This window comes from Sarcophilus harrisii, chromosome 3, assembly GCF_902635505.1.
Source record: "Sarcophilus harrisii chromosome 3, mSarHar1.11, whole genome shotgun sequence".
NCBI classification, from domain to species: domain Eukaryota; kingdom Metazoa; phylum Chordata; class Mammalia; order Dasyuromorphia; family Dasyuridae; genus Sarcophilus; species Sarcophilus harrisii.
Window position 1 is genome coordinate 380,846,126 of NC_045428.1, and position 25,033 is coordinate 380,871,158.

The 25,033-nt window shown below is 33.7% G+C and overlaps 1 protein-coding gene across 12 annotated transcripts in view; it reads right to left on the reverse strand.

Moving 5' to 3' along the window:
* GULP1 (GULP PTB domain containing engulfment adaptor 1) overlaps nucleotides 1–25,033 on the reverse strand; it is a 493,495-nt gene that overhangs the window by 123,849 nt on the left and 344,613 nt on the right. For 11 of the 12 annotated variants that reach the window (XM_031960337.1, XM_031960329.1, XM_031960335.1 and 8 more), the window contains 2 exons: nucleotides 17,120–17,258; nucleotides 12,509–12,603 (listed from right to left, as the gene is read on the reverse strand). In XM_031960337.1, coding sequence (XP_031816197.1) covers nucleotides 12,509–12,603; nucleotides 17,120–17,258 — 234 coding nt within the window. Of the gene's footprint in view, nucleotides 1–10,368; nucleotides 10,380–12,508; nucleotides 12,604–17,119; nucleotides 17,259–25,033 lie in introns of all 12 variants that reach the window. The other variant, XM_031960334.1, reaches the window with a different exon arrangement.

Genomic DNA, 25,033 nt, shown 5'->3' on the forward strand with positions numbered 1-25,033 from the left:
GAGAGTTTCCTTTTCAGTTGGAACTCTTAGGAGGTTTGTTTACATAGTAAATACACCAGTATGGGAGAATATAATGAAATATATTTCAATGAACATAGTCAAAAGTATTATAAAGCATGGAATCTAGCCAGATTACTAAAATATCCTATCACCAGAGGATCCTATCTAAGAAAGAGACATAAGAAATTGTCTACTACTCCAAACTTCTAATTTTACATATGGTGAAGTTAAAAGATTTGATCAAGGTCACACAGATAAGAACTCCCTACTCTGACTCCAAATTCAGCATCCTTTAGACTGTGCTACTAAAAAGTATGGTTTGGTTTGTTTAGATTAAATTACATAATACTTATATATTACAATAATAATTTTGGGTATTTCAATTGACATAATACCTATTTCAAAAATATTTCATTAAAGATAATTGTTTGAGATCATGCTCCATCCCAAGAAATATTCTTAAATGAAAATTCCCTAATTAAAATGTTATATTATGATTCATATTATGTGTTTAAAACATTTTCCCAGTTATTTTCTTCCTTGAAGAAAAACTCTACTATAAAAAAACCTGGTCTGCTTCTATGACCTTAGTATTTATGACTTTATCTATTTTCATGACTTTTAAAATCTGCATTTACTGCTGTCTAGCCTTGTCTTCATGCTTGTCTTTCATGCTTGATTAGGCCACTAAAGTGGCTCATTATAATTCTAGCAGAAAAGATATTTGCAAGACTTGTATAATAGCTTTAAAGCTCCGCAAGTAATAAGTTATATTGTCTGAAAGTTCTGAAGGGCACTCACTATTCATTATACCTGCTGTACAAAGATTATATAGTAATGTTGCTATTATAAAGATAATTCAAAGATTCTTATTCATTCAGGATACAAATCATGCTTCTTGGTTTCCAGAAGAGTAACCTCATTGTCAAGATTCAAAAAACACTTACTACCATGTGAAAAGTAATATTTGATTGTGTCCAGGGAATGAATATGTACGTATTTCACAAATACATACCCAATTCTTAGAATAGATGTCACTTAAAACCTGATATAAAAATGCATCATTATTTTAGTACTTTCATAAAAATAAACTTTTTTGAAGAGAATGTCAAACATTGAATTAGCTACTAGTAACATATAGAGATGCTATATATTTTTGTCTTAATTCTTCTCAGAATGCTTCATGTTTCTTTTCTAATTATCAAAACCCAAAGGGAAAAACCTTTAGTACTATAATTCACTTAAAATAGTAATCATCAAAATCCTGATGCTAGCATTAGAAAAACAATTTAGATTAAAAACAAATTTGAAAAGAAACTCAATCATATGTTTACTTCTGGGTTAAACTGTGTCCTAATTATCACAAAATAAGTTATTATAAACCTATTGGCTTTATTTCCTCTAGCCTAATATATACTGGCTAATCCATGTCTGAATTGGCATACAACGACTTCTTTAATGAAACATTCGATGCTATATCTAACAATTTGATTTTTCCAACTTTGGTAAATTCAAACTGAATACACAAGGGTAAAGAGTAAAGGCTCTGGAGGGAAGGATGGGGGGGAAGGGGAGAGAAAAAGTGGGGAGAAGGGGAAAAGAGAGAGAGAGAGAGAGAGAGAGAGAGAGAGAGAGAAGGAGAGAGAAGAAGAAGAAGAAAAAAGAGGAGGAGGAGGAGGAGGAGGAAAGAGGGAGAAGAAGGGAGGGACAGGGAAAAAGGAACTCTATTTATTCTAGATATATTTATAAGGAGAGGATTCACTTCATTTATTTATTATGTATGAAGGATACCATTGCAGGTATGACAGAATTTCTTTTTGAACTGACTAAGGTACTTACTTACTCCCATTAGGGTCTTTATAAAACTATTAGAAAAATTGAAACCAAGACATTACAGTGTCTGGGAACAGAGAAGAGAGAGAAACCTACACCTGGGAAGGAATTACTTGAGAGGAGAAAATGTTTTAGCTTTTTTCCAGGACTCCTAACTCTCCCTGGACTCATTTGGCCGAGAATGTACCTCATGAACTTTGGAGAACTGTAGAATTTAGTTTGCCTACTGGTGTCATCCAGTGTTTTCGGAACTCATGATTCAGTGTCTCTCTGTGTAGTAGGAGCCATGATAAGGAAGGTCATCTTCAAAACTATACAAAGGAGCAAGTAAATAAATTATACCATACCCAAAGTGATATTCTTGAGCACTCACAAAGGGAAGAAAAAGGACTTACAGCAAATAGGAAGGACCATGTGCTTTCTGTGTTTGAGCCCAACATTCTCCTAAACTCTGCATATACTTTCAATAAACTGTAATCTACATTTTGAGTGGAGAATGCTTTATACCAACTTTTCTTACTATACTACCTCAGTAAATATTCCTTTCTAGAAGTTCATTAAGTCTGGATAAATAAGTGAGAGAGATACTTATCTAGTGGTAGGAAATGCACTATTGGGAGCTCAAGAGCCATAGGATTAGGAGATATAATTAAACCGTCAGGACTACTCTAAGTTAATAGTTAGCTGAGCTCTGAGAACCTGACTCTTCAGTGAGAGTAAGAGTTGGAACAACAGCTTCAGAGCATGTGAGACGCCTAAAGAGGCAAATAACTCTGAAGTAGGATTTTGCGGTAAAAACTCTCCCCTTTTCTCCCCCACCCTACTTAAGGGCCAGAGATAGAAAAGTACATTGAATGAGAATGGAAATCAACTTATTTTTTAAAAAAATAAACCTAGCTTAAAATGTAGTACACAAACTAAGTTTTAAAATTTATTTGCTAATGCAGTATTTCCAGCAAAAGACATGCCATATAAACAATTGTTCTCAAAGAGTTTTCACAAATTTTGATTCTTACTACCTTTACCAAAGCCAATGTTTTATTTACAACTGGAATCTTTTAAAAAACTCTTATATTCTTTGTTATTCTGAAAATTTATCTAACAAATAAACAGTACTATCCTTATTAACATATTATTATTATTAACATTATAAACATATAATGAAGTACTGACTTATTTTAACAAAAGTACTTATAAATGTTTATATAAAGGACTTATGATCAAACATTTTTTCCTGTGTTTATTTTTAATGAGATTATTGTTCTCTGCCCCACTTTTTATATGACCACAGTATATTGGCCTCAAAACACATATTCTAAATTCAATTTCTTTAGATTTCTATAATGCTTTATAATAAGAATTTTCAATAGCATAAGAAATAAATGCATGCTGGTTCTATATGTAGATAAATCAGTAGTTGACAGTAACAAAATTATATTATACATAACAACAAGGGCTTTCTGATGCTTATAAATAGTTACATTATTGATGCAGATTCTTATTAATTGTTCACTAGTGAAAATATAATTACTGGGACAACATTTAAATAAATATGTTGATCAAATCATTTTATTTTCCAGGATGGCCTGTTCTACTGTCCATGTAATTAACAACTCTGAAGGAAGTACTTTAAAACTCTGATTTTGTTTGTGTGGGCAATTTTTCCAGGATTACTTCTCTAAGCTGCATCAATTAAATCCTTTTCCCTAACCCCGTTTTAAGGGTTATCTTCTCCTATTAGGACAAAGTAATTACCTAAGAATGCTGTATTTATGTCTCTAACTTTATGTCTTACGTGCCCCAGACTGTGGCACTTCTTCAACTTAACAGATGATTTTTGAGAGCCTTATGGCTAGAAATTTCATCATCCTGTTGCCAGTGGTGTTACGAACCTCTCAGAACTTAGAATAGCATAATCAGCAACAAGAAGTTTAAAAGGCAAGAACTAAAAATTTCTCTTCTAGTACATAAAGAAAGTAGGGGAATTTTATAGTGACTTGTGCTGTTGGCCAAGTGACTTTGATCTATGCTCACAACGAGCCTAGTTTCCCTACAAGAGGAAAAGTGCAAGACTCAAGATAATACCTATATTACAAGATATTAGAGCTTCTTTAAAAATATGAAGTGGGGCTTCATTGTAAAAAAGAGAAAGTAAAAGGATTTTAAAAAGGAGAAAGAAATACTGACAAGTATTAAGAGGTTGAAAAGTCACAGAGACACTGGAGAGGAAGAAAGGAAAAAGGACTTTCATCTACTAGTGGAGCTAAAATAAAAAAACAAATAAGCTTGAGACTCTTTTAGAAGAAGGAGGGAATTGGATGCTCTGAAGTGAAAAGCTAATTGTCTTCTAAGGAATGACAGATCAGTAGGTTTTAATAGATAAGAAGTCATTGTTATCCAGTAAGGGTAATAGGAAGAAGATAAGATTAACAGTTATATATAAAAAGAACTTTCCTTACAAAAGTAGGTGACTAAAACCTTATCTTGTGATTCATATGGGCATGCAAGATATTGCCAGAAGGAACCTAGGCAACACCATCAATGTTCTTTTGCAAAAAGAACTGAAGAACAAGGGAGTGTTCTAATCTTATTGCCCAGCAAAGGCAAAGGCTGAAGAAAATGAAACAGATTTGAGTAGTTAGTAAATGATTTCATTAAATAATATTATCTGACCTGGATTTTTGGATCACAGCTTAAAATATAAATCTAAAAGGCTCCTAGCCAGGAGTACAGTATATCTCACATAATCTGAAAAGACTGAATTTGCCCAAAGTCTTTCAAATGCAATCAGTAATTCTTTAAACTGAAAAAGGAAAAGGAAAAGATAAAATTGCTCACCAATGTATACCCACCAAGCAAAAATATAAATAGATAGGTAGTAGATATGATGAATTACCACTTAGCTTTGATGAATAACCAGAGATCGTCAGTTCACAGAAGAACATAGAAGAAAAAAGTCATTAATAAAACCCGTCTCAAAGCTCCATTCAGAAATGAAAAAAAAAAATGTATGCAAATAAATTGCCTAATGCAGAGGTAAATTTGGTCTTACACATTTAACTAAGATTTGGTAGAGATACCCATGACTGGTATATATCTCGGCATGAAATGTTTTTATTCAAAACAAGGTAGATAAACAAGTCCTAGTTGGGAGCTATCTTGTATATTAATACTATTGTAACCAGAACCCAGAGGAAGGAAGCATAGTATAGAAAGAACTAATTGAAGATCCATGGAAAAAGAAATAGAAGTGATTTTTGTCATCAGATTTAATTCATGTATAGACTATTAGAGCAGAAATATGTGAAATTTGTAAGAGAGATTTGTAAGCTTTCAAGAGAGAGTGATCCCAGGAGAGTACAGTTATCTAGACATTTATTTGTAATTTTGTCTTTTCAGAAGAAGAAATTATCATTTCATGATGTAAATTATCATAGAAAGTTCACCTTTCAAAAGTTATGTCAAGAGAAAAGATTATTCTTTTTATAAATCTCACCAATGAATAAGAAATTGTTGCTAGAGTGAATTGTTGCTGAGAGTCTTGGAAGGAGTGGTCATAACTCTATGGAGTTTACAACAAAAAAAAGAAAGCTGAAAATAGTCTGAAATACATCCTAGATTTTGGGAGAACATATTTCAAAAAGTTTTAAAGCAGTTTTTCTTAAAAACCATTTTTTTGCATTACAGCAACCTGGTAAAGCCTACGAACCCTTTGTTAGAATATTGATGTCTATATTGATAACTGAAGGAAGAGGGGAAGAAATAAACATTTATGAAGCAACTACTAAGTTCCTGGCATTGTGCTAAAAGCTTTACAAATACTGTCTCATTTGATCCTTTCAGGTGCTATTAATATTTCCATTTTATAGCTGAAGAAATGAGGCAAACATCACTTAAATGAATTGCTCAGGGTGTAAGGAAATACCAAATTTAGTCAAGTCAGTGAAAATAAAGACATAGAAAGAGTTTTCTGGGAAGAAGGCAGAGTAGACCAGAAAACTTTTGGCTCTCCAAATTGCCTCCACAAAAAAACACAGAACATTGCCTCAGAGGAAATGTAGAACAGTAGAAATAAACCATAATCCAAATAAAGCAGTATTTCTCTTAAGACAACCTAAAAAATCCCCAGGAAAGGTCAGACTTCCAGGGGCAAGCTTGGCTTGAGTGAAGTACAACCATCTCTATGTAAGAGATAAGTCTTGGCGGTAGCTGGGGTTGAGAGGCAACCTCAGACTTATATACAATGTGGGCAACTGACACTGAGCAGAAAATCGAAGGACCTTCCACTTTTGAGGGAGATAAGCCAAGCAGAACTGTGTGGATGAGACCTTACAAGGCTGGGATGCCTCTGTGTGGGAGAAGGAGCTAGGATACACTTGGTAAGTACAGTAGCAGAATAACAGGGACCTGTTGACTGTGGGCACTTGCAGGAGAGCAGTTCCTTGTTTCTGTTCCAGGCCACACAGGACAATTTCAGGTCTGAAGGAAGCAAGGTTTGTATGATTAGTTAGAGATAGAGAAGATCTGGGTTCATATTCACAGGAAAATAATGGAGTTAAAAAAAGCCACTTCTTTTTCAATAAGAAATGTTAAATGGTCCGAAGCACAAAAAGCATTCTTGGAAGAGCTTAAAAATAATCTTTAAAATAAAATGAGATACTTAGAAAAATTAGAAAAAAAATAAGATCAATACAAGAACATTAAAAATAGAGTCAACCCACATGAAATAGAGAATCAAAAACTTGAGAAAGAAAATATTTCCTTGAAAACTAGAACTGGGAAAAGGGAATCTAATGACATTCTAAAAAAAATAAGACAAAATCAAAAGAATGAAAAAATAGAAGAGAATGTGTTATGGGACAGAACTCTGAACTTGAAGGTTCTTGTAAGGTACTAAATGGAATTGATGATACAATGGTTATCTAGTTTAGCATGATGTTTAATAGTTCTCTAAATTCAGTATGATTGATTTAATCTTACAACAAATAATGGTTTTCTTGTGATAAAAATGATTGGTTTATGCTCAGTGTAGAGCATATAAGCTAGGAACCTCAGCCAGGTTCATTCAGAGGCAGAGAAGACAAGAGAACTGGAGGCAGGAGCTTAAGCTCTCAGAACTAAGGAGATTCATTCGATCTTCAGTCAGGGTCCTGGGGGACTGAGAGATTTGGATAGAGAGCTAGAGTAAACAAGTGGACTGGAGGCTGAAGCACAAGCCCTTGGACTCAGATTCCTTTATCCCATCTCACACCACCTTGGTGGCAGGCTCTCCTCAGTTTCTCCACTGAAACCAAGATTCCAGAAGGCCTTTAAGAAAGCTAACTGGGCCCCAGGAAAGGAGACAAGACTTTGAAAGAGATAATAAAAGATTTGGACTTTAACACCTGGCTACTCTTGTGATGATTACTGAACTGAAACGAAGGCTGCTTCCAGAGACCCTAAGAAAACCAAACTAAGAACATTACAAGAATGTGAAACATTTCATCAGAAAAAATAACTGATCTATAAAACAGATAGGAGAATATAAGAGTAGTCAGACAACCTGAAAATTATGTTTAAAAAAAAGAGTCTTGATACATTATTACAAGAAACTATCAAGGAAAATTATCATGGAGTACTAGTACAAGAAGGCAAAGCAGAAATGGAAAGGATCCACCACCTTCTCTTAAAAAAGAAGAAGAAGAAGAAGGAGGAGGAGGAGGAGGAGGAGGAGGAGGAGGAGGAGAAAGAGGAGGAGGAGGGAGGAGGAGGAGGAGGAGGAGGAGGAGGAGGAAGAAAAAGAAGAAGGAAGAAGAAGAAGAAGAATCCACCCATAACCACCTGAAAAAGATCCCAGGAGGAAAATTTAGAGCAATATCATAGCCAAGTTTCAAATCTCCCAGGTTAAGGAGAAAATATTGGAAGCAACAAAAAAAAATTAAATATTGTAGAGCTACAATAAGCTCAGTAGCTACTATTGTTGAAGGATCACAGGTCTTGGAAAACTGTATTTCATAAAGTAAAAGAGTTGGAGTTACCACCAAAGTAATCTACTCTGCAAAGTTAAGCATAATCTTGAATGAAAAAAAATGGACACTGAACAAAAAAGAAAGATTTTTAGGTATTTTTTGACAAAAACAATAAAATTTATGGGAAAATTCTACATATATATCTAGGAGAAATAAAAGAAAAATAAGAAACATAAGAGACTCAATAAGGTCAAATTGATTATTTCTTATATATGAAAATATCAGTTCTCTTATGTATCATTTTTATTTAAGTAGTTTGAAAGAAATACTTGAGCTGAGCTGAGTCCAATAAGATTATTGATTCTTTAAAAAAAAATTGGGGGGGGGGGGAAGGGGAGAGCCTAAAGAGGAGCAATTATTCTATATAAATAAGGCACAAAAGCCAGAACAGGGAAAGGAGTGGACTGGTAATGCTGAAATGTTACTCTCACTGGGAATTGGTTAAAAAGGGAACAACATATATATCTAGAAGGATATAAAAGTCTTCTGAATTCAGAAAAAGAGAAGAGGTTCAAGGATAGGGTGGAGAAAAGAGAGGGACTTCTACAGATGTGGGTAAGTTAAAGAATAAATAGAAGGTATAATAAGCAGAGAAGTGAGGAGGGATAGAAATAGAGTGAGAAGGACAGAGGGGAAAATAGGAATAAGGAAAATATACAATAAGTAATTATACCTTAGAATGTGAGTGGGATAAATTTACTCATAAAATGAAAACAGCAGATTAAAAATTTGAATTCCACAATACATTGTTTTCAGGAAATGGTATAAAATGATAGATACATGCATAAATAAAAAGGTCAGAAGAAGAATTTATTACATAAAAAGCATGGGTAGTAATCATGACCTCAAACACAAAAGCTCAGAGTTAATAAAAAGAGAAAAATAGGGAAAATACACTATATGTCAGCCATATTAATCAATATTGTTTTAGACTATTTAAAATAACTAGACAGTATAAGGATGGAATACTACTGTGATGTTGGAAGTGACTTGGTAAAGTTAGAAAACTATGGAAAGACTTGGACAAAGACCACCTTCAGAGAAACAGAAGAGAAATAAGCATAGTGTAGTCTTATGTAGATTCTGAGTGTAGAGAAAGCAGAGACTACTCAATTATTATTTTTAATTTTTCTCTAAACAAATATTAAGACATTGGAATAGAAAAAGATAGAATAAAAATAGATAATAACAAGATGAGGAAGGATATATGTATGAAAATACTTATTGCACTTGATCAGTTGAACTAGGTTGAATGAATTAAATCTTATGAGGTTAAAAAACAGGAAGAAGTCATTGCTGAGATGACAGATGAAAGACCCTCAAGAATGAGTGGAGAACCATCACCCTGGAGAAAAGTAAATATTGTCCCAGTTCTCAAAAAAGGGAATAGAAGGATATCTGAGAATAAAATAAGGCAATGTCTTTAAGATCAATTCCTGACAAAATCCTGTAGCATATTATTGAAGATATGGTTAATAGACATCTAGAAAAGGAAAGAGTAATCACAAAGAGCCTAGTTAGCTTCATCAAAAATAAGTCATACAAGATTTGCCTTATATTATTTTTTGAACTGTTACTAAACTAACTTATCTAACTCTTAGCTGAGTTTGAAAAAAAGCATCTATTTTCTTGCTATTGATACTGTGTTGTAGAAAATCCTTCAAATAAATGGCCTCAGGGATGATGTCATCAAAATTCTATTATTTATATATTTATTACTATAATTATTCTATTATCATTTCTATTAGCTGCTATTATTATTGTTGTTATTATTTCTCTGACTGCTAACACAATTTGTTATTTTTTCTTTGAAAATAAAATATTTTTTATAATTATAACTTACTTACAGTTAACTTGGCCAGATCTATGCCACCTAGATAACTATCCTTTGTTCTTAGTTTCCCCTAGCTTTTAGTCAAATTTAAAATCAAAATGGCGATGGAGGACTTGAAAAACATAAGTTAACCATTTGGATAAAGTATAATACAAAACTATTCTTATTTTCTGATATGAGTTTCATCCTGACTTCAAATTTAAATGAATCAACTTATTTTCTAGACAGGCTTTATTCCCATTCTTCTAAATACAAATGAAAAAGCCAGACATCTCTTTATGCTTATAAACATGCAGTGCTCACAAAATTTATTGTGATGCCTTGATTTTAAACAAATAAGCAAAAAAAAAGTATTTGTAAAGAAGGAGAGAAGAATAGTTAAAAAAGTAAGCACATTGGTTAAATAATGCCACTAAAATTAGCAACAAAATTGTTACTATACTAAATAGAAGCTTGCAATAATAGATTTAACTAATACCATAGAAGGAGTCAAGCAATACAATAATGGCTGAGTCAAAGAAAGAAAAATGCATTTAAAGTAGATATAAGCACATAGAAATTGGTCATAAAATCCAGAAACATATGTCAATGAAACAATGGTTGAAACATTCCAAAGTCAGTTAAAGCATGCAAATGTTAAAATTTAGGTTGCAAAAAGCTGCTGTGAAATGATTATGGAAATTATATACTAACCATCTCTGGCGCTACCCCCCGTGAAAGCAAAAGAAGATAAAAAGACATTAAGAAAGTATTAGAAGCAATCAATATAGAGTAATGCAGCTTAGTAATTGCAGAGCAAATCATTCTAATGCTTATGAAATATTTTAAATACTCAAATTGAAAAATTAATATTAAATACTAGTCATACTAGTTTCAGAAATGAATATAAAAAAGACAATTTAAAAGAAACTTGGAAAATGAAATCTAAAAAATAAGTCTGGACTAATGATAAGAACTTCTCTTCCTATCCATAAATGGACTGTATCAATTATTTCGTGACTAAAACATGTCTCCATTAGCATTTTCACTTTGCTCAAACAATGAGTGTTATATAGGGAATCTTTAGGGTAGATATACAAACACAAGGACCTACACTTCACCTTTTGCACACCTCCAAAATGTATCCAGAGTTAATACACTCTCTTTTCTTGCCAATATTCCACTTATATATGAGTCAAGAATATGAATTTTCACTTTCTAACAAATGTTATTTACTTTTAATGCCTGTTTACTTACCACATACCCTCACTAAATCATGATAATGGTAACATTTTGCGGTCATTTTAAGAATAAAATATTTTGAAGGAATGTCCAAACTTGTTTCAATGGATTGGGCTCATCTTTGTATTAAATGAGTTTAGAAATAACAACATAAAGGTATGAACTGAAGAATTAATGGGTAATTAACTTTCTAAGAGTTGTCTCAGTTTCAGAAAGGTGATGAAATTTGCCCATGTCATTCAGCTAGTAAAGGCCAGAGATGGGATTTTAACCTAGGTTTCCCTGACTCTAGGATCAGTACTTGAGATCTTGCCATATTGCTTTGTTACTAGCAATTTTGAAAAAGATCAATAAGCAAGATCAATCTCCATTATCACTAAAAAAAAAAAAAAAAAAAAAAAAAGACCTATCAAATTTCATGGGATATTTGCTGGGTGTGGGGAAAGAAATGGGGAGAGGAGGGTTTACAAACATATTCACAATACATCTCTCATATACATATAAGCACACACACACATATACATGTATGTGCATATACATATACATGCCTCTCATATATACATATATACATACAGAGAAAACATTTTTACCATCCAAAGATTAAACTAGTTATTTTTTCTATTAATTGAATGTGCATGTATGAGTGGTAGAGAGAAGGAGAAGAGGAGACAGGGAAAGAAAGACAGAAAGAGAAACAAGCAGAGAGGGAAAGGGAGAGAGGGAGAAGGAGAGGGAAAAGAAGGAGAGAGAGGTAGGGAGGAAGAGAGAGAGAGAGAGAGAGAAAAAGAGAGAGAGAGAAGGAGAAGTAGGGGAAATATATACACACACATGCATATTGGATAGGATTTATACACATGTACATTCTATTAATGGCAAAAAACAAAAAACAAAACACAAACAAAAAAAAAAAAAAAACCTAGTCTGATCTTTGGATATTAGAAATAATTTCTTATCAGGCCTATGTTCAAAGAATTTCCCAATTGAAATGTTTTACTCTCTTGGCAGAACATTAAGCTATTATTTTAGTAAAGGTTACCCCCAAAATGCAAAATATCTTTAAAACCCCCAAACCAGAGGCAGAGTGGCAGAGTAGACTCTAGGGAAGTCAACCGAATATTCAATGCTTCAGGCAATCTTTAAGAATGTAGAGTAAATGTCTATCCCTATTATTAGAGAATTTTTTCTATTTGTGAAATCAAAGTTTCAGTTTTAAAAAGAAAATACATGGGAGTATGAATGTATATGTACATGAAAACAGAGAGAGAAAAAGAGAATCAGAGGAAAGAGATAACAGAGACAAGGAGAAAGAGATAAAGCAGAAACTGAAAAGGGCATGTGCTTGTCCCAGATGTAAAATACATTAAAAGATGGAACATCCTTCTCTAAAGTTTTTGTTGTGATATTTTAAGGATTAGAAACATACATCAGAACACTTATTTTCTGATTTTTAACCTAAATATTATATTAACATAAAAGTAGCTAATGGTGACCAAAAAAACTTTTTTTTTTAATTCTTTGGCTATTCTCCTTAAAAAAGTAATAGACCAGACTTATGTACAGATAAATGTTTACAGATAAATACAGTTTATTCTAGTAATAAGGAAGTAGTCACCTGCATCTCATCTAATTTTGATTGAATGTCAGGAGGGAAGTCACCTGCTCCACAATTAAAAGGATCAAAAGGTTCTGCTCCAAAAAGGTCCCGTTCTAGAATAAAGGAAATAAACAATGTAGTAGCATGAAAATCACAAAATCAGGCAATGAAAGCATAGATTATTTTAATGGGAATATTATTCACTTTGATTAAGTATGTTGCTCACATGAAATAATTATTTGGCTAAGTCTCCGTTTTAATTTTGTGCTATGTCAACACAGGTTCCTATTAATTAAATGATGGCTGAAGGAAAGATCTAAAGAGCCCAGACATACTTTATTAAATACTATACTTTATAATATATACTTTATAATAATAAATTTACTAAGAACACATGTTAATAATCTATTCAGTTAAAGAAAATTTAACTCATATAATTTAAAAGATCTTAAGTGAAATTTTGGAAATTTTCGTATATTTTTTAAATATGTAATTGAAAAACACCAGTAAACAAGAGCATTTCTCTATATTTGTGGTTCTTCACCTGAGGTCCACAAATTTGGTTTTGCCAAAGCTTAGCACAGTGCCTGAAACATAATAGGTACTAAGAATGATTCTTGCTGTTAACTTTATTTAAATATAATTTATTTTCTTGCTAATAACAAATATTTTATTTTATGCATTTAAAAACATTACTCTAACTTGAGTTCCATAGGTTTCACTAGTGGCAAAGGAGTCCATGATGAAAAAAAAAAAATTACCCTACTCTACAAAGGAAAACAGAAAGGAGTCTGCATTTGAATTTCACAGGTGGTCTGGGTCTTTGGTTGTTGTTACTTTGTTTGTTGGTTTTAACATGCCTTTACAATACCAGTTAACAATCTAATACACCATTATAAGTGTACTATGATTATGATTTCCTGTTTATAAAACTTGTTTAACAAATATTCATTTATTCTATAAAAGGAACTCTTCTAGATTCTATGAAAGATACAAAGATGTATGCTTTTGTTTTGACTCAAGCAATACAGGAGCATTAATATTATTCTCAATGTCACAACAAAGTATCAAGAATGTAATACATGTTTTACAAATTTGTGGTTTACTAATCCACAAAACAAATGAGCTATATTTATTATTGACAAAACACACACACACACACACACACACACACACACATACACAAAGAACAGTTGTACCTTTATATTCTGTTGGCCAATAAAAATATTAGTGGCTTAATTAAGAAACACAAAAATCCTTTAGAGTGATTTAGAAAGGAATCTGACAGTGCATATTTACCTTATACTGTATAATTCTTTAGCTAAAGAGATCAAAATAGCAAACGGTACTTCAAGAAAAATATAAACATAAACCCTGCTAAATTTCTCTAAGTAGAGAGGCTAGAAAAAGACTTGATTAATAAATTTGAAGCAGAGAATAAAGGTTTTCAATATTCATTAGCCATTTCAACTCTGTTAAAATTGTATTTTCCAAAAAAATATTTCTTTTATTCTTAATTTAAGAAATAAAACAAACATTCCAAAGCATAGGAAATGGCTTGTAAATGTTGTAAATGAAACTGCAAATCTATTGTGTAGAATATCTATTTCTTTGAATTATATGATAAGATTAACATGCCATTGTTTTCTTTTTTTCTTCTTCTCTCTCCCTAGAAATGGCTGTTGTTAGACACAAATATATATGTGTGTGTATATATAACTATTCTATATATACTTCTATTTATTTTCCAATTAATGGGCATATCTGTAATTTCTAGTTCTTTGCCACCATAAAGAGAGCTACTGTAAATATTTTAGAGGATATGGGTACTTTTCTTTTTTCTCCTAATCACTCTAAAAATTGTATTGCTGATGTCAAAGGGTCTAAGCAGTTTTATAACTCTTTGGGCATAATTCTAGAATGTTAACTTACTTCTTATCCCCTACTCCTACCTTCTAATCAGTATAGTAAGTTTATAGTAGCCAGTATAAAGTGGCAATAGCAGGAAATAAAATTGCACAGGAGAACCTAGACATATAATTCATTGCAAAGATACAAGAAGCATAATTTATAAATTTTTCATATATTAAGCAAAAATCACATCCTGGTAATATGTGCTGAATCATTAGAAGCCTCCTAGACACTGCTACCAGGGTCTTTTGGTGTCTTATGATATGTAAATCCCAGACAAATTCTAGACCTCAACATTAAAGTTCAGCACATCGTCAAATGTTGCTGAGAATTTTGAAATGATATGGATATGATACTTGTAAAGTTTTACTGACAACTTTGAACTAATGTTAAGGGGACATAGATAAGTTAGTCTGTACCTCCCTCAAAAACCCTGTAAAAATAGAGCTCCAGCTCTTGATTCCAGCGTTCTCCTCCATCTCCATCAGGTCTATGATCCCAACTAAGACACCATTAGGTGAGTGATGGTCTCTGTCTCTTCCTCCTCCCCATCTTTTTCTTCAGGCTGCCTACCAGCCTTCTACATCCCCTGTACCCATGTCCTCTGTATCTGTACTTTCTGTGTTGTTTGCCTCCACACCTCCTAAAGTTATTAAGGCAGGATTACAGCCCTGTTTCCTACTACCAATCTGGTATTTCTCTGTGAGTGCTCAAAGAACAAGGCATATCTGCTCCCATTTCATCACTGCAGAAATTATCAGTTCACTAGCCCCTATCATGCATAGAAAAAATGAAGAATGTTAACAGCCATTTCTTCATAGGAATATCATTTAGCTCTATTTGAGGAAGTAGAGCCTTGGCAGCATTTTCCTTAGTCATTGGTATCTCCCATATTCCTAAAGAACCTTCTTCTAAATCTCTCTAAATGGACTACCTTCCATTTATATTGTATATACAAGTTTTTGCATGTTATCTCCTCCATTAGAATGAAAGTTTCTACAGGGCAAGGCCCATGTTTTTTGTCTTTACTTTTAATGATTTAGTGCAATACTTAGCATATAGATAACCCTTAATAAATGTTTGAGGACTAAATAGAAATTCCATGGCTTTCTGACTATGAGCTAAATGAAAGTTGAACTGAGAGTCTCAGAAGAGGCAGAAAAACAGAAAAGTTTGAGGAAAAGATCAAAGAGATTCCTTTCCAGTTCTCCATCTTAAAGCTAATTACTAAAATATAATCTTATGGTAAACATCTATTTTCTCTGTGGAGACTGGATGAGGAGAAGACCTCTGACTGAGCTGACTGAGAATAGCTACAGTTCTCCTCTGGAAGGGACTCTTTTATTTACCACTTTCCCACCCACTGTGCCCTTCCTCTGTTCCACCTCCCTATAGATAATGAAGGGGTTGAAAGATCTTGCTAACAAAGCTGGAGACCTCCTCTGAAAGGAAGAGGATTGGTAACCACAATATTCTTAGCAAATGTTAGACCCGTATTAGATAAACAGGAAATGAGCCTGGAAAGGTCAGTTGAAAAGGAGCTATAATATTCAGCAGTGATCAGTGGAGAAGGAAGCAGCTGGGAAGAAATGCCCAGGGAGGATCAGAGTTCACTATGCTGTGGTGTCAGAAATATGAGCTGCCCCTCCATGTATATGTACTCTGACTCCATGATGTTACCATGTGTGTAGCCCCATACATGATTACTGTGCATACTATTTTTTCACTGAGATTATGTGTATTTGTGGTTGAGAGAACTGAACATTTGGAGGGGGCGGGAGATGTGTTCTGCTGTTACTTTTATTACTCTATTTCATTACTTTCCCTTGCTTTGAAATATTTACTCTGGTTAATTAATAAAAAAGACAAAACTCTTTGGGGGCTCATGAATAATATTTTAGAAAGGATGCTCACTTACAAAGTATCTGCAACCTGGGATTCTTTTCTGGGTGGATAAGTTAACTCCCTAACATAGAAGAGGAAAGTTAGAATAGTCATCCCCAAAGTTCTCTGGAACAAGAACAAAGTTTTAGAATGAAGATTACAAACAAAACAAAACAAAAACAGATGTTCTGTGGAGTCTCAAGGCTCAGCTCAAATATCATTCACTACCTTACAAAGCCTTTCTTTAATCATTACTGCCACATCCCCAATGTTGTGAATTTTCTTTTCTGGCTAAGCTGTTTTCACATATATAAAAACATATTGAATCCTTTCAGAATTTAAACCCCATGAGGACAAGGACTAGTTATTTTTTGTCTCTGCTGTAGTGTCAGAAATACGAGCTACCTCTTCATGTATATGTAATCTGGCTCCATAATGTTACCATGTTTGTTAGATCTTGTTTGTTTGTTAGAATTGAATAGAGGAAAAACAAATTGAATACCTTGTGCAATGATGCAAACATATATATGGATGGATGGATGTGTACATATATATACATATATGCACACACCCATATGTACATTCATATTAGGTTTTCAAAGTTCAGTTTCCCACACAATGATTTCAAATGGTTTATGACAGCAGCATTAATAATTTTGTTTATAAGTTGGAATGAACTGGTTTAGAGGTATAGAGTTAGCAATACTTTTATATGACAGTTTATTTTGTCTATAGTAATAATACATAATACATAAAATATTCTATAATAAGCATTATCGGATTTGTTATGAATACCACAAAAAACAAAAGGAGTTGAATTGTTATAGAACTTACTTATCTCTGTAGAACGACTAGGTACTGGAGGAGGCTGTGTACCATTGCGAGTAGGTGTTGTTGACTGAGGTGTTATGGGAGAAAAAGGAACCATATCAAAGATGTCAGTGGAAGGTGATTTAGGTGTCACACTGGCTGCCTGTAATACAGATAATGACTGTTAGGGTAATATTTCATGTGAACAAATCATAGTTCTGAACTTTCAGCATACAAATATAAGGAAAAATCAATCACTATAAAAATTTTTAAACAGTTGCTAGCAAAGAGACCAGTATCTGTTTCTGTTTTAAGTTTATAAATGATTACAACACAGAGGACAACTGCAGTTAAGTATCCTGATATGAATATCTTTTCCACATAGGCATTATCCATCAAATGTCTGGCTTGTTTCAGAAAATGACAATTTTTTTTTCATTTTTGGCAAAACATAGAAATCCATTACTACCATAGGGAAAAAATGCAATAGCAAAAAGCAGAGACAGTTTACCTCTCTGGCAAATGAGGATAAGAGTAGTACTTATTTCATAGAGATGTAAGGATCAAATGAAATATCTGCAAAGTACTTAGAACAATCCCTGGCACATAGTAGGTATTTAATAAAATGCTTGCTTCCTTCCATTCCTTAGTAGTTATCTTACTCTTGAAGGTTCCTCTAAAGTCCTACTCTGGTTAATTCTTCTTGGAACTTCCAATTTGTTTCCTTCCTAATTCCTTGTTTCTTTCCTAATTCTCTGGAATTTTTCACCATGTCTACACCTCTATATCCCATGAACTTTTCAGTTATCTTTTATGTGCTATTTTACCCCATTAAAATTATGTAAGATAAATGAGAACTGAGATTATCTTTCATTTGTCATATATTTGCATTCTCCGTTCTTATCATAAATCCTGGAATATAGTCAGAGCTTGATATATGATTGAGGACATATCTGCTCAGACAGAATTAGAACCAAGGTCTTTTGACTCTCTACTCAGAAGTATTCTTCTCATGAAACCATAAAAAGGGGAAATAAATGAGTTCAGGCTGGAGTAACCATGACCAGTTTTCAGTAAAAAAAAAAATGTATGAATGTGTACAGTTTTGAGCATTGCTCAAATCAGGTAGTTCTGCATGTCCATTCTTCCCACTGAGGATATGCTGTCTGAAATAAAGTGAATTTCCAGGGCATAATATCCAAATATATCTAACAAAGTATATTCCATAGCCCAATGTAAATGGCCTTTTCTATACTGGGCACAACTGTATAATGGAAAGAAAGCTGAACTTGGAACTCTGGTTTTAATTGTAAAACCTTATGAAAGTCTTTTAATCTGTGTTCAACGATGTTATGGGAAACGAGAAAAAAAGTCCTTGATTTTGGGAGTCTGAAGAACTCCTTTCACCAAAAGAGACAGCAAACCAAATATGACTTAATATCTAGGATCATAGATGTAAAGCAGGCAGGAAACTTAAAGGCCATTTGGTCCAATCTCCTTATTTTAAAGAGAAAGAAAAGAGAAAGCAAATTCTAAAAAGTTGCCTGAAACAAAAGATTAAATTGGTCAGGATTGCAAAGCTAATATGTATAATAGGTGCAATTTGAAAACATGTCTTCCTTACTTCAAGCATAGCACTTTCAGCTTGATTCCGTAATCATACTATAAATATAGGGGTATAGTGGTCTTAAACAGTTATAAGTTTAAAAGTCTTCTATATAAATGTGAATCATTATGATTATTACCATTGCTCTTCTGTATTAAAATAATTAATTGAAATTACAATATTCAGATGGATGCATGATAACCTCTGCTTGTTCTGTGTTATTGGGAATTTGGAAAAGTCCCTTAAAATTTCTTGTTTTCCAAGTTCACAACTCTACCAACAATGCATTAGTGTCCTGATTTTCCTACATCCTCTCCAATATTTATCACTTTCCTTTTCTATTATATTGAGCAATCTGATAAGTGAGAGATAGATCCGAGTTGCATCAATTTGTATTTCTCTAATCAAAAGTTTTTTAAAGCACTTTTTCATATGATTGTTTATAGCCTTTAATCATCTATCAATTGGGGAATGGCTTGTATTCTTATAAATTTGACTCAGTTCTCAACATATTTGAGAAATAAGGTCTTTATCAGAGACACTTGCTGTAAAGATTTCCCATCTTTCTGCTTTCCTTTTAATCTTGGTTGCATTGGTTTTGTTTCTGCAAAAGTTTTTTGTTGTTGTTGTTGTTGTTGTTTTGTTTTTTTGTTTGTTTTTTAAGCTAAAGAGATCAGCAGGTGAAGCCATGGAGAGAAAGTAATCCAAGCTGGGGAATAACCATAGAAAATGTCTGGCACCAAGAGATGGAACTTTATTCCTGGAAGCAGGAAGGCAGGGTGACTGGATTGAAGACCACATGTTGGGGAATAAAGGAATAAGAAGACTGGAAAGGTAAGAAAAGACTGGGATGTGCAGATAGAGCATGTTTATTTGATCCTAGAAGCAATAGGGAGTCCCTGGAGTTTGTTGAATTGGGAGTGGTGACATAATCAGATCTCTGGTTTAGGAAAATTGCTCAGATAGATGAATAGAGAATGATTAGGAGTAGGAAAGACTTAAGGGAGTCAAATTCCAAAAATCCACCAAAGTTCCACCAGTTGGCTATTCCAATAGTTCAGACATGAGGTGATGAGCACCTACAATAAAGTGAGAGCAGTGTCAGAGAAGAAGGCATATTTAAGAGATGTTCCAAAGGTGAAAATGACATGTCTTGAAAATAAGGCTGGATATGGGAAGTGAAAAATATGAATTGAGGATGACTCCTAGATTGTGAGCCTGAGGGAATGAGAAGAATGGGAAATAGTTTAGGGAGAAAGAAAGACAATTGAGCTCTGGATTAGAGGTTTTGTGGATGGGCATCTAGTTCAGTACATCTAAAAGGCAGCTGAGATGTGAGATTGAAAGTCAGTAGAGGTAGGGAAGGACAGGCAGACTTTTCAGCACAGAGATTGTAATTATGCCCATGAGAGCTTATGAAATCACTAAGTAAAGTAGTATAAAGGAAAAAAGGACCCAGGACAGAAGCCTGAAGGACACTAATGGCTAGAGGGTATGACCTGAAAGAGGTTACAGGAAGAGGATACAGCAAAGGTGACAGAGAAGGTAAGGAAAATTGGAGAAGAACAAGGAAAGAGTGGTATCCTAAAAACCTAGAAAGAAGAGAATGATCAACAGTATCAAAGGCTACAGAGATATTAAGAAAAAACAGGATGAGAAAAAGGCCAATGGGTTTAAATAAGAGTTCATTCATAACTTTGGAGAGAGCATTGTCAGTGGAATGGCAACATTGCAAGTCAAATTGTGAGAAGTTAAGAAGAGAAAGTGGAGGTCCCTATTATATAGATGGTCTTTTCAAGAAAGTTCACCTCAAAGGGCAGAAGAAATATAGGAGGATCATTAGTGGGAGTGAAAGGATCAAATCAGATTTATTTGGTTTTTTAGGATGAGAGAAATATGGACATGTTTGCACCCAGAAGGGAAGGAATTAATAGACAAGGAGAAAATGAAGTAAAAGAATGGTCACAATATCATTTCACAAATCCTATTTCCTCCAAGGGCTGGAGATTATGCAGGAAAAGGACACAGCTAGATTTGCAAGTCAATTCTGCACAGAAAGAGAAAGAAATACCCTTTACCAGTTTTCCTCTTCCCTCAAAGGATGTTGCAGTAGAAGATAGGTCTGATAGCAGTAAAATTTAAAAAAAATAAAATAATAAAATAGACAGAAGGCCTGAAATCTGAGAGAAGGTTGAACCAAAGGCTCTTCACATCTCAATATGGAGACTGGGCTGGCAAGAGGAGGGGACGCTTTCCTTTTACTGACATAGATATAAGACATTGCTTTGGGACAGATGGAAGATGCCCATCCTGACCCTTTGCAACCTTTGCTCAGAGTACATGCCAAGACAACAAGGAGATGGAAAGCACAAGGTCCTCAGACAGCCTCCTCTGTAGGAGAATGGCTATGAGGCATCTGCAGGAAGTTACAGACTCCCTATGAAGTGGAAGATGGGAGGAGCCTGGTCTGGCTAAATTTTAGAACAAGAAGGGGCCTTAGGAATTATTTAGCACAAGCTTGTGAGTAGGAGAGCACAACTCTCCCCCCAAAATCTCCTTTAAATTCCTTTAAATCATGACTGAGCAAATTTTAGAGCATCAGAACACAAAAAGGTGGAGTGGAACAATTTTCCAACTAAAGACAACTTAGAAGATTAGCAGGAAAGGTCTGTGGCTCCAGGATGGGAGTCCAGTGAGTGCAGACCACACCAGCACACTCCCTCTCCTGGGCCTGGCTCCAGTAAAACAGGAACCAGGCCTCTGAACCAGCTGTAGCACTGGCAGCCAGGCCTCTCAGCCCAGAAACACCAGACACTAGAGAGTCAGCAGGAAAAGTTTGTCTCTACTAGGGCAAGAGGGCCTTGGAAAACCAGCAAACTAGGAATGGGCAGTGACAGCTTCCAGAGGCGTCAACCCACAGGAGGTTTCCTTAGTATCTCTAAGAAAGGACTTGTTGCTTGAGCATACTAGAACTTACAAAGCCATGGGCAGCATGGACCCTCCTCACAGTCCCAGGATGGAAAATAATTCTTATGGTCAGGGCCCTACAAGGATCTCTAAAAACAGATGCATAAAGGCCCTGAAGCTTGGGACATTATATTTTCTACCATGAAAACAGAGCCCTACTTTAACAGAGTAAAAAGCCAAGAAGTAGGTTGGGAAAATGAGCAAACAAAAAAAGATTCTGACCATAGAAACTACCTAGCAGAATAGCCTCATGTTGCAAAGATTTCACATTTCTATGAGGTTAAGAATTTTTAAAACTTTCCTCAGTCAGGAAGAGAGTACTTTCTTAATATTCTCATTTTAGAAAGGAGTAACTTAGGCTTTGCAAATACTAAATGATTCATTAATATCACAGGGTTAATTTATTAGTATGTGCTGTTGCTCACTACAGAATACAACTTTTTCATTTTTGTATTCACAAAGCTCAGTCAAGGGTCTGGCACATAGTTGACACTCAATAAATATTTGTTGAATGGTTCCAATTACAACTGAGTGCCATTTCCATTTTATGAATAATCTTTCCCACTACAACAAAGTATATTTCTAATAAACTAAAAACATGAGTATGCATATTATACATTTTTGACTAGCCTACGACTCTGCCTTGTTTTATTAAGAGAGACAGCATGGTTTCAGGGCTCAAGAATTCCTCCTGAAGCCTAAATGACATGGATTCAAATCCATCCAGTTCTATATACAGGCTATTTAATCCCGACCAAGTAAATAAACCTCTCAATGCAAGAGGCAACTCTATAAGACTAAGATGTAGAAAAGATAATGAACTGCATTGGTAGAGTTTTTTCTCATTTATTAATTCCCTATAGTAATGAAACCGTAGTTGCAGTTCTTGTCCACGCAGAATAAAGACATCTATTAAAGTGGGATAAAAAAATAAATGGAAATATATAAATGGGAAAATCTATCTATGTTTATAAATTTATGCACAGGAACAGTTTTATGGATTTCTCATGTAATCAGATCATATATCCTTCACTAAACAGTGGGATTACTAATGTCTTCTTTACTAACTAGCCTGATTATTTATCTTTATATTAAAACACAATGATTCCAAATTTATCATGGTAGTGCACCAGAATTTCAGTGCTCAAAAACTTATAATTTAATCCTATTCTTATTTTACAGATGAAGAAATGGAAGTTTTAAAAGTCTAAATGTGAACAGTAGAATATTTGATAAAGAGCTGGTCTTAGGGTCAGAAACACATACTAATTGTGTGAACCTGGGCAAGCCAATTGACCTTTTGGTGCCCTGGGCAATTAAGTATATAAACTGCAAAGCAGCTGCTCATCTGCCTATACGTGAGAGTTCATTACAACAAAGTTCAGTCAAAAATAATTAATCAAAGCTGTTGAGTACACATTTCACAGTGATTTGGAGATTTGGGGAAAGGGTGGGGGAAGTGCTCTGTGGCACTTTGCTTAGGTAAAAAAAGAAAGGTAATAAAAGAATTCTTATCTCTTTTTTTACAGCTGAAGAAACTGAGTCACACAATTATTAAGTGACAGCCAGGACCTCTAGTCAGAGTTTTTGTTTTTTTTTTCTATTCTATAATTATTTCTTTCAGTAATATCTAGCAGAGTACATAGGAGGGGCTCAATAAACACTTGTCACTTTAAAACTTTTAATTACATTTTTTATTTGAGCTTCAATATAAAAGTAGTGGTTGTAAAAATCATATGAAGAGTCCAAGTAGAAATTATCCATCATGTCACCAGGATTGAAAAATAAAATAAACAGTTTCTTTATGACTCATGTCATAGACCAATCATGTCTGGGTAAAGATACAATTTTTAGTATCCTTACTAAGGAGATTATCTTTAAAAGATTCCCCCAGTTAATGACCAAAATGGATTTTTAAGGGTTCATTAAAAAAAAAAAACTTTATTATGATATTTAAAGAGAAAAGTAGAGTGTTTAAAATATTGCATTGAATAGTCTGGTTAACTTTAGGGATGTATTCTTAGAAAAAATAATATCAGCATAACTGGATAACATGACTTAAGTTTAAAGCTATACCAGTCTGTTAAAATCAAAGAAATTAGGGGCAGAAGCATCATCCCTGCTTATTTGAAACAGGAAACTAGTTTGTTGAATTTGATTCCTTATAAAGTTTGGAATTCAGGCTTAGAATATTCCAATCTCTGTGTATGTTTCAAACATGCCAGCTCTCACCAAGTTATTAGGCTTATGAAATATGGATGAGAAAATATAGCTGCCAAATACAGAGCAATTTAATGATGTGCAGTGGCATTTTTGGCATTAGTTAAATGCATATTCTGGTTGGTTTTTCTAAATTTAAGTGTTCTGGAACTTATTTTTAAATGTCACTTTAACTAGATAAGAACTTTTATTTAATGAAACACATATTGTACATGAAAAGAATTATTTTGTGTAATGCATCTTCTTGCTAAGATTAATATGGGGTGTCTCAAAAGTCTAGAGCACTAAGTCCCAAAAGACTTTTGGGACAACTTATATTTTTGCAAGAAGAATCAATATTTTATAAATTGTTCTACAAAGATATATACTATCATAGCTCATCTAGATCTCACTGTTTCCTCACTCACTGGTTTCACATTATGAGGGCTTTATCCGGGATGAATGAGGCACTGTCAATAATATCTGAATTTCTATATAAAGGGAACCTACTCATCAAATGTTTAAGGACAAAGTATTAAACAATTAAGTCCTTCAAAGATAACTTTCAATTGTATAGTGTCTTTCTTTTTCTACACATTTTAGTAATCTTTAGTTTAGTCTTTAGTATGGCTGCTAACTAAGAATGATTTCTTTTTTCACTCTTTATCTTCCTCTTCATAACAAATAGCATTGTTTCTGATCCTATCTGTATATGATGGACAAATCAACAAATTCATCAAAATGCCACAATTAAAACAACCACCACAACAAAAAACAAAGTCAAGAACTTGTTAAACATAGTTGTTAATTTTGGGGGCAATAAAAGGTTACAAAGGACTCAAAAAAATATAAGCCTGAGAAACTATCTTAAAATAATACTATCTTTTATCTTAAACTGCAGGATGCAAAATTTTCAAGGCTCCAAAAAAAATAACTCACTGAATTTATTTTAGAAACCAAATTAAAATGGCAAACAGTTTAACTTCTGTCCCTCATAAATTGTTTTCTTCTATATCATCAAACTAGTTTACTGTAATTTGCTCTAAAGAAGAATTGAGATCATGATAACACATTTTTTCCCAGAATGCTTCCTACCATATCAATGGAGAATAGTCTTTTCCTATGTTATTTTAATTGTAGTTACCTAGAAGCAGGCCTGAAAAGTA